Source organism: Colobus angolensis, unplaced genomic scaffold, assembly GCF_000951035.1.
Source record: "Colobus angolensis palliatus isolate OR3802 unplaced genomic scaffold, Cang.pa_1.0 Scaffold32, whole genome shotgun sequence".
NCBI lineage: Eukaryota > Metazoa > Chordata > Mammalia > Primates > Cercopithecidae > Colobus > Colobus angolensis.
The window spans coordinates 11,954,427-11,964,873 of NW_012116488.1; the positions used below are offsets into that span (position 1 = coordinate 11,954,427).

The 10,447-nt window shown below is 46.4% G+C and overlaps 1 protein-coding gene across 1 annotated transcript in view; it reads right to left on the reverse strand.

Annotated features, from left to right (window-relative positions):
* Positions 1–364: 364 nt before the first annotated feature.
* The window catches only part of IFI27L1 (interferon, alpha-inducible protein 27-like 1), a 28,311-nt gene continuing 18,228 nt past the window's right edge, over positions 365–10,447 (reverse strand). Inside the window, exons 2-4 of the mRNA XM_011951551.1 lie at positions 2,130–2,208; positions 1,095–1,256; positions 365–610 (exon numbers count right to left, since the gene is read on the reverse strand). Of these exons, the coding sequence (XP_011806941.1) occupies positions 468–610; positions 1,095–1,256; positions 2,130–2,208 (384 nt within the window). The 3' untranslated portion in view covers positions 365–467. The remainder of the gene's footprint in view (positions 611–1,094; positions 1,257–2,129; positions 2,209–10,447) is intronic.

The following is a 10,447-nucleotide window of genomic DNA, read 5'->3' on the forward strand; positions in this document are numbered from 1 at the left end:
TGTTGCTGAACTTCTAGAGTAATCATACAGCCACACGCTGAGTCCTAGGTGGGAAAGGAAGGGATCAGTCATGCGTGAGGACAAAGAGCTTTGTAATTGAGGGTTAATGGCTCAAGCAATGACCCAAGAGCCACACCATCCTATAATGCTGACTCTGCCTGACTCTCCCATCTGAAGAGCAGCGAACTGAGGCTCAAAGGGCAGACATGACCTGCTCAGGACCACAGAATGAGTGGAAAGCCTGGGGCCAGACCTGGCTCTGGTCACGGACATCTCATGCTCCTTCATCTTGAGTCTCTCCCTGTTCAGCACTCCTGCAGCAGAGATGTACCCTATCCTGACCATAAGAACAGAGAACTGACACTAGGAGAAGATCACCAGCATCTTTATTTTTCATGCTTCTTTGAAGAATTTTGGGAGTAGGGGACTTGTCCTTTGGAAGACTGTCATCCAGAGGCCCAGGAGAGTCATCTCCACCAAGACAGCCACCTCCCTGCCTCAGTGCGGTGTTCAGCTGGCGGTGTGGAAGGGGGTGAACCCAGCCAGGCCCCAAGAGCTGTCCCAGCAGAGCCCAGGATAACTTGGGATGTCATGGAGAGTCCAGCTGCCTCTGGGAGAAGAGAGGGTGAGCACAGGGCACAGGGAGGGGTAGCAGCTCCTAACAGGGGGTTGGAGGCCAGAGACCCTGGGTCCCTCCAGAGGCCTGAGGCCCAGGCAGCCCAACCCTGTTCCCCACCTCTGCTTCCTAAAACCCTAGAATTTCTGCTTTGGGAGGGGCTGCTGCAGGCCAGTGGCCGGAGAGGAGGCAATAACTCTGGTGGGGAATCCCCGCAACAGGGTAGGCCCTCTGAGAAATGGCAGGCTCCTTGTCTTGCAAAGGCCCAGAGAGGGGAGGGACACGCCTGGGTTTTGTAGGGTTCACCAGGAACACAGATCTCCGAGGCTGCACCCCTGGTCCCACCTCCAACCAGAAGAGGGGACAGTGAGAGAAAGACAAAGGGCCCAGGAGGCAGAGGATCACAGATCTGCAGGGAGAGAAGAGGCCTCCCTGGGGTTCAGCCTCAGGCTCTGGTCATCCTGTCCAGAACACTCACCCACTGACTGCAGAGTGGCCACCAGACTGCCCGCAGCAACTCCGCCCCTGTTGGCAATGGCCGCTGTAGATGTCATCTTGGCTGCTATGGAGGATGCGGCGATTCCTACTGAGGTGAAGCCCACGGCACTGAGCTCCACGGGCACAGTCCCTACAGCCACAACTGCGGGAAGTGGAGATTTGGGGTTGGCCCCATGGGACAGAGTCCCCCAGACCTCCCTGACATCTTCCTGTGGCGATGATGATGAGGAGGGCTCTGCTGTGCTCTCTGGAAAGACTCAGAGCAGGTATGGGATCCCAAAATAAGGGCAGTTGACGTGGAAAGCGGCCAGTGGACCGGCTCCCAGGAGAACCTGAATCCCAGGCTTGTTTATGCCTGTTTCACAGACACCATCGATGGCTCACTGGCCCTCCCTGCGCCTCTGTTCCCCTAATGTAAAATAAATCCATTGAAGCAAACAGCAGTCTTCACACTTTCCCTTTTGGCAAGGAAAATATAATCTCTCCAAGCACAGAGTCGACAGAAGACAGTATCAGAGCTGCTTTTCCAGAGAGGTGAGGGGATGGAGGCCCTGAGGGCCCTGCAGCAGCATGCGGGGGTCCTCTAGGGCTCCCCAAAATCTCCAGAGCAGTGCCATCTGCAATCATAACCACACTTGTTTCTGTACTGTCTACTAGGGTAGCCACGTTTAGCACTTGAAATGTGGTGCAGGTAACGAGAAACATTATGATTTTCTTTAGTTTTGGCCATTGTATTGGAGGACATTGCTTTATAGTAGCTCAAAAGCTTCTGACTCGGTGGATGGGCTACCAGCATTTGTCAAATAATTTTGAGGAATGAGACACAGCTCAGCTGACATACTCCCTGCAAAAGTCCCCAAGGATACCATGGGCCCCGCTTTAGATGGGGAGGAATCCCAGGCTCTGACTCTGCTCAAATGACTCATCTGGGGTTGCATGGTTTGTACTTGGTGGAAGCTGAGAGCAGCTCACCTCAGAAGGACCAGCAGCCCCCAGAATTATGTGCAATATCCACCTGAGCCCCATCCACTCTCCATTCCCATGGTTGGCCCCTTCGCCTCGGTGAGTCTCCACTCAGATTCTTGGACTTCCATCTGTTGGTTGAGTTTTGACTTTATTCAGGATCTGGTTTGGACAAGGCTGCATTAATAAAGGACTCTGCATCCCTCCTGGGACTATAAAAACATTAAAAATAGAATTATCATATAATCCAATAAACTCACTTTTGGGTAAATACCCTAAGTATTGAAAGCATAGTTTTTCTTTCTTTCTTTTTTTTTTTTTTTTTTGAGACAGAGTCTCGGTCTGTCACCTAGGCTGGAGTACAGTGGTGCGATCTCTGCTCACTGCAACCTCTGCCTCCCAGGTTCAAACGATTCTCCTGCCTCAGCCTCCTGAGTAGCTGGGATTGCAGACATGTGTGACCACGCCCGGCTAATTTTTGTGTTTTTAGTAGAGATGGGGTTTCACCATGTTGGTCAAGCTGGTCTCAAACCCCTGACCTCATGATCCACCCCCCTTGGCCTCCCAAAGTACTGGGATTACAGTGTGAGCCACTGCGCCCGGCTGAAAGCATAGTCTTGAAGAGATATTTATACACCCTTGTTTGTAGCAGCATTATTCACAATAGCTAAGAGATGGAAGCAACCCAAGCATCAGGAATATAAAACACTGAATGGAGATGTATCTATTGGCTGCTGTGGTACAGGGAAGAGTCATGGTGTTGACCTATCCATCTGCTTAAAACCCCTCAACAGCCTTGTATGGCCCATAGGATAAGCAAGTCCTCCATGAACTGGCTTCTGCCTCTCCCTAAACTTATTGCTGCCAATATCCAGCTATGCTTCTCTCCGGGGGGACAAATAGAAGTCATTCCCTGCTCTTTTAGGCCTCTGATCCTTTGCATGCCAGATCCAGGAAAATTTTCAGGACCTCACCAGCTTATATATTCTCCAGGAAGACTTCCCTGATCACACATTCCCAGTCTCGCTTGACCAACTACACCCCCACCTATGCTCTCAAATGTGAGTCCACTATATTCCTTCTGCCACAGAATTTCCCACAATGCAATGTTGCTCTCTGTCTCCTCTGCTGGATTCAGAGCTCTCTAAAGTCAAGGACTGCTATAGTTTGGATGTTTGTCCCCTCCAAATCTCATGTTGAAATGTGATCTTCAATGGTGGTGGTGGAGCCTGGTGGGAGGTGCTTGGGTCATGGGGGAAAATCCCTCATTGTGGCTTGGTGCCCTCCCCATGGTAATGAATGAATTCTCACTCTATGTGTTCATGCAAGAGCTGGTTGTTTAAAGGAGGCTGGCACTTCCTCCTCTCACTCCTGCTCCCTCTCTTGCCATATGACACACTTGCTCCCCCTTCAATTTCTGCCATGAATAAAAGCTTCCTGAGGCCTCACCAGAAGCTGAGCAGATGTTGATGCAATGCTTGTAAAACCTACAGAATCATGCCCAATAAACTTCTTTTCTTTATAAATTACCCAGCTTCAGGTATTCCTTTATAGAAATGTAAAACTGACTAACACGAGTCAGGAGTCATTCATTGCTGCCTCCCTTAATGCTAGGCCCAAACTGGAGATCAAGTAGACACTGAGTATTTCATAAAAAGATGTATGGATAAAGAGTATGCCTAAGGCTCAGAATGGTGGCTGGCACCTGTAATCCCAGTTACTTGGGAGGCTAAGACAAGACGATCACTTGAGGCCAGGAGTTCCAGACCAGCCTGGAAAACATAGCAAGACCCTCATCTCTAAAAACGTCTCTAAAAATCAGCCAAGTGCTGTCACGTATACCTGCAGTCCCAGCTACTTGTGAGGCTGAAACTGGAGTATTGCTTGAGCCTAGGAATCTAGGCTGCAGTGAGCTATGATCATGACACTGCACTCCAGCCTGGGCAACAGAGTGAGATCCTGTCTCTAAATTTTTTTTAAGTGTGCCTTTGTGCATCAAAGGACACCATCAACAGAGTGAAAAGGCAACCTGCAAAATGGGAGAAAATATCTATAAATCATATATCTGATAAGAAGTTAATATCCAGAACTACAACTCAACAACAACAACAAAACTCAATTAAAAATGGGCAAAAGCACTCAAATAGATATTTCTCAAAGAAGATATACAAACAGCCAACAAGCATATGAAAAGATGGTTAACATCATTCATCGTTAGAGAAATGAAAATCAAAATCAACTTACATACATTAGGATGGCTACAACCAAAAAATCTGAAAGCAACACGTGTTGGGAAGGATGTGGAGAAATTGCAACCCTTGTGCACTGTTGGTGGAAATGTAAAATGGTACAGCTGCTATGAAAAACAATATGACAGTTTGTCAAAAAATTAAAAATAGAATTCTATAATCCCATACACCCACTTTTGGATAAATGCCCTAAGTAACGGAAAGCACAGTCTTGAAGAGATATTTATACACCCATGTTCATAGCAGCATTATTCACAATAGCTAAGAGATGGAAGCAACTCAAGCATCCATCAATAGAAAAATGAATAAACAAAATATATACAATTATTCAGCCTTCGCAAGAAAGGAAATTCTGACATATTCTATAGCAAGGATACACCTGGAAGACATTCTGCTGAGTGAAATACATTTGTCACAAAAAGACAAATGCTGTATGATCCCAATGATATGAGGTACCTGGAACGGATATAGCCACGGAGACAGAAAGTAGAATGGTGGTTGCCAGGGGCTGGGGAGACCATGGAATGGGGAGTTGTTGTTTAAGGGGTACAGAGTTTCAATTTTACAAGATGAAGAGTTCTGGAAATGGATGGCAGTGATGGTTGCACAATGTATATGTACATAATTCTACTGAATTGTACCATTAAACATTAACAAGATGGTAAATTTTATGTGTATTTTATCCAAATTAAAAACAACATAAAAGGATTGTCTCTGCTGTCCTGCCCCAGCTGGCCCCGCTGTAGAGGTGGGAAGGCCCAGCAAGGGTGTGCTGGGGAGAAGGACATTATTGATTGGGCCCTGGGACAGCAAGGGAGGAGCACCCGGAGAAATGAAACTTAACTCAGGCTGTGAGAGCTCTGGGGCCAACAGGCAGGGCACAGGCAGTGGACTCTGGAAATAGGCGGGCCTGAGCCTGTACCTGCTGGAGCCAGGAGCCTGAGCCAGGAGACCTCTGTGAAGAGCATGAGGCCAGCATGAACCTGTGCCACCCAGTCAGATATAACCTAGCGCTGGGGACCCCCGAGAGTGACCTAATTCTACTGCTGCATTTTGAAACAAACCAACTGAGGCCCAGATACCAGAAGTGCAGTCCCTTATCTCCTATGGTACACTGTGCCCCTTTTCTGACAATGTGGGTACAGTACAGACTCCATCAGGGACATGTGCCTTCATACTGACAATTTAGAAGGTTGAGCCAAGCAGTGTGGTGGGGGTGGGATGAAGCTGGTGGACTGAGATTCCTACAGGAGGGCATCTGTGGCAGCTCCTTCCCCATTTCCTATGACTCTAGCTGACATCTCAGTGGCAACGTGGAGGCACTAGGTGCACAGACCTATGGCCATCACTATCCTTCCCAGAAACAGAGCGTGTAAAACCAAAAGTGCTGTGTCTGATAGGTGACACGTGGTAGTTCAGAGCCCTGCCTTCTGTCCTATAGCGGTTTGTGGGCTACTTTCAGAATGCCCCCAAATCTGCACGGACCACAGCTTTTAAAGTTAATGACCTTGTGTGGGTCTCTAATCTCCATGGTTCTGTTCTCCTGTAACATTCTATCTCTGTCCCATATCTACTGTGGCTCTACCCAGCCCAGGTCTCCTGAGGTCTCAAGGGAAGCATATGTTGGGACCAAGCCGGTTGCTCTCAAAGGCTCAGGGTAAGGATGGGCTTGAGCCCCTTCCCAAGTGGACACTCACCACTGATCACGGTGAAAGCAGCCCTGGATGGAGGCAAAGAAAAATGCTGTGTATGGAGTCCCTGTTGCTCCCTCCTCTCCTCCACTTCCCAGGCCCCTGCCCACCTTAGGGCAGTAGTTGCTTGAGAGCACAGAGCAGTCTCTGCAGTCGCGAGTGTGGTGAGGTTGTTGAGGAGTCTGATTCCAGACAAGTAACCCCACCATTGGATATCCAACTCCAAATGTCAAATGGAGCCAGTGAGTCAGTCTTATACTCTGAAAAATAAATTAACCAAGGCTTGGTGCTAATTAAATCTGACCCTTGCCTGCTAATAATGTAAGGATAGGCTGGCCCTCTTCAGGAAGATCTAATTACAACACATCCCAGTACCAGAAGCATTACTTTTCCCCTCAAAATGCCCCTCTTGGATATGTGAGGAATTCAAAATCCTCCTTTTCATAAAAATTTCTGACTGCATTTCTTTTCTTTTCTTTTCTTTTGAGACTGAGTCTCGCTCTGTCACCCAGGCTGGAGTGCAGTGGCATGATCTCAGCTCACTGCCAGGTTCACGCCATTCTCCGGCTTCAGCCTCCAGAGTAGCTGGGACTACAGGCGCCTGCCACCACGCCCGGATAACTTTTTTTGTTTTGTTTTGTATTTTTAGTAGAGACAGGGTTTCACTGTGTTAGCCAGGATGGTCTCGCTCTCCTGACCTCGTGATCCGCCCACCTCAGCCTCCCAAAGTGATGGATTACAGGGGTGAGCCACCGCGCCTGGCCCTGACTGCATTTTTTATGAACTTCATTTTGTAGGGAGAACATCCCTCCACCCCACACAGAAGATTTACAGTATGAAACATTCTACGCTAGCTGACAAATGGCATGGAGCCCTACTCCTATATTTGTGGTAAGCAGGAAGTGAGCATGGATTGGTGGCCAACAGCATGATCTCTGACCAGTGGCCCTGGTTGAAATCCTTAGAGCTGTGTCCTTGGGGCAAGTTAATTAACCTTGATGTGCCTTAATTTGGTGACAAACAGGGACTTAGTAGATACGTACTATTGTTTTTTTGCAATTGCTTGTTTCTGTCCTTTTCCCTTACTGGAATAAATTTCATGAAACGAAGATGTGTCTATCTTTTTCTCTTGGGTCAGTGCTCAGGAGCTTGGTAAGTGTGTTTTGAATGAAAGAATGAATGAAGAGAAAAAAGAGGGAAGTGAGAGTCTCAGTGTGAAGTCTGCAGAGAAAGGAATACAGAAAATTAAAGAAGTGGCAGAATCAGGGTGGGAAAGGCCCTCTGCATGGGCTACCCTCTAATGTCCTGGAAATGAGGCTGTGTCCCTTGTGCAAGACAAGGAAAGGAGAGAAAATATGCCCCGCACCCCAACCCCAGTCCTGTTTAGTTTTGGAACAACACTCCCAAATAATTCAGCAAAAGACCTGATGTGAAGAAGCCAGCCCAAATCCACCCAAACCTAGATGGTGATGGAAGTGATCTCCATTACTTTAGGAATTGCCCACCCCTTTCCCAGAAAACTCATGAATAAGCCACCCCTTGTTTAGCATATAATCAATATATAACTATAAGTACTATCAGTCAAGCAGCCCAAGCTGCTGCTTTGCTCTCACTTCACTCTGGATTTGGCTTGAAGTCTCCCTTGTGCGAAGTCCAAGCACCCTCTCTTGGAGTCTGATTGGGACCCCTTTCCAGTAATATACTCCTGGTGAACCATGAAAGGACGATATTGAGGAGACCCCTGACCCAAAGGAAATAGACTGCAACACCAATTGGCTGACTTTGGGTAAGTGGTGGGGTACATTTTACCTGGGTAAAGGATGAGATTGGGTTAGAAGCCCAACTTAAGGGAGTTAGAGTCTCTCCTAAGACAGAGAGGGTTAAAGACCCCTCTTAATAAAAGGCAAGGATGCTTGACCAAACTTGGGTTTGAGGCCCAATTTAGGAAGGTTAGAATCCTTCCCAAGATTGAGGGAGTCAGAGATCCCTCTCAGTAAAGTCTCTCTTGGTTAAAAATGGATTTGGCACTATGAGGTATTAATTGCTATTCTCTTTGAGTTAATTTGCCTTGCACTCTTTGCTGATGGATGTGGGTGGCAAGATTAAGCATGTAAAGGATCATGGGACATGGGGAGCTTTTTTCGTCCTAAAGGGGGAAACTTGAGAGCTGATCCCTTCAGGATGACAAGGGGCGGCCTGAATTTTTGAGTCAGTGTTGCTGCAATGGGTGGGTCTTTCTCTGGCCTCCCTGAGCTCTTCATCTTCTCCACCCTGCCGCAGGCAATGCTTTTTTTCTTTTTCTTTCCTTTCCCTTTCCTATATTTTCTGGTACTCAGGGCGATCATCTTGTCCAGAGATCATATGTTGAAACTGTCTCACGCATCCATGTGAAGAGACCACCAAACGGGCTTTGTGTGAGCAACATGGCTGTTTATTTCACCTGGGTGCAGGCGGGCTGAATCCGAAAAAAGATTCAGCAAAGGGTGGTGGGATTATCATTAGTTCTTATAGGTTTTGGGATAGACGGTGGAGTTAAGAGCAATGTTTTGGGGGTAGGGGGTGGATCTCACAAAGTACATTCTCAAGGAGAATTATAAAGAAACTTCTTAAGGATGGGGGAGATTACAAAGTACACTGATCAGTTAGGGTGGGGCAGAAACAAATCACAATGGTGGAATGTCATCAGTTAAGGCTCTTTTCACTTCTGTGGATCTTCAGTTGCTTCAGGCCATCTGGATGTATATGTGCAGGTCACTGGGGATATGATGGCTTAGCTTGAGCTCAGAGGCCCAACATTAATTCCTGGTGGGCGGTCCCTGAAACAAACAAACAAAAAAACTGGATGAGGTTTCCCCCTCATTTTGTTTTATGTCCTTGGGAGCTCAACCTTGTAATCACGTGGCAGTACTTTCTCTTAGTTTCTGCTATCGAAGCGACAGGACCCAGAAGCCCATAATCCAATTAAGAAACTGGCAATAAAAAATCTTACAACTACTGGATCTTCTTCTGTCTGTGTATTTATATGTGTTGCATGTGTAATGTTTATATGAAAAAGCTCTGATTAATTGACTTAAATAAAATATGTTGTCAGAAAAGTAAAAATGTAAGGCCTCTTAGTTCACGTGACTTAAGTAATCTTTGGGAAATAAAGATAGTTTTAAAGATTATTGGTAAAATAAGAATGTCTACAAAATAGACATTTGGTCTAAATTAGGCAGGTCAGATATTAGGTTTGCTAAACACTTTAAGGTCATAAACTGCTTCTTTGATTTTTGAAAAATTTTCACTTACCTACTTTGGAGCCTTTGATTCTAGGTAAGGCCTTGGGACATTTGGTGGAGTTAGCCATGTGCCCTGGCTATGCTGAAGTCAGACCCTATATGCACTTCTGTCTAGTGTCCTAGGCTCCATACCTAGTACATAATTAAAACTGCTTACTGTTGGAAGTAAAGCTTGGGGTCACAAAGAAAACAAGCACTTGAACAAAAGATTTCTCAGCAAAGCAAAGTTACTTTTGCAGAAGGGGTGCTGCTCGCAGGTCTGGTAGCCATGAGAGGACACGGAACAAAGGAGGGAAGGGGGTTTTTATTCCTAACGCAGCTTGTCCCTGCTACTGTGTCCTGCCTCCACTGGCTGGAGAGTTGGACCGCACAATCTAAGCTGAACCGGACTGGCTAGCTTGAAAGGTGCAGGAATGTAGTTACACTGGCAGGAAGGGCAGTTTTAGTGGGAAGAGCCATTGCAACAGGAGGGGTAATTTACAGAGTGGGTATCAGATGTGGGCTTTGTAGATAAGGACTGGTGGGTAAGTTGTTTACTGGAACCAAGACAGGGAGGCATGAAGGATAAGGAAGTTAGTCTGGCCTTGGAGGTAGGGAACAAAGAACAAGGATGCTGAACAAGCCAAACCTTTGAAGAAGAACTTTTTTGTATCTGACCCTTACTTACCAGGTTTTTCACCAAAAATTAAAAAGTTCCTAAGAGTTAACAGTATAACACGTACTTGAGACTACTGGAAAAACAGTTTTACATGCAAGGTACGTAAGGAAAGTAAAATGTGTTTTTGATAAAAGGTTATAAGAAGGCATGGGAATGTGGAATTTTTTTTTTTTTTGCCTAAATTAAAGAATTAAAGGATTGTTTTAAGTTATATAGGAAAAAGCTGAAAGTTTGAGCAAATTGTGAAAGGTTTGTGGAAGATTAATCTTGTAAAAAATATTCTGTGTGAACATATTGGCTAAAGTGAATGGGGTATCATTTTAGTCCATTCTCATGCTGCTGATAAAGACATACCCAAGACTGGGTAATTTATAAAGAAAAAGAGGGCCGGGTGTGGTGGCTCACGCCTGTAATCCCAGTACTTTGGGAGGCTGAGGCGGGAGGATCATAAGGTCAAGAGATCAAGACCATCCTGGCCAACATGGTGAAAC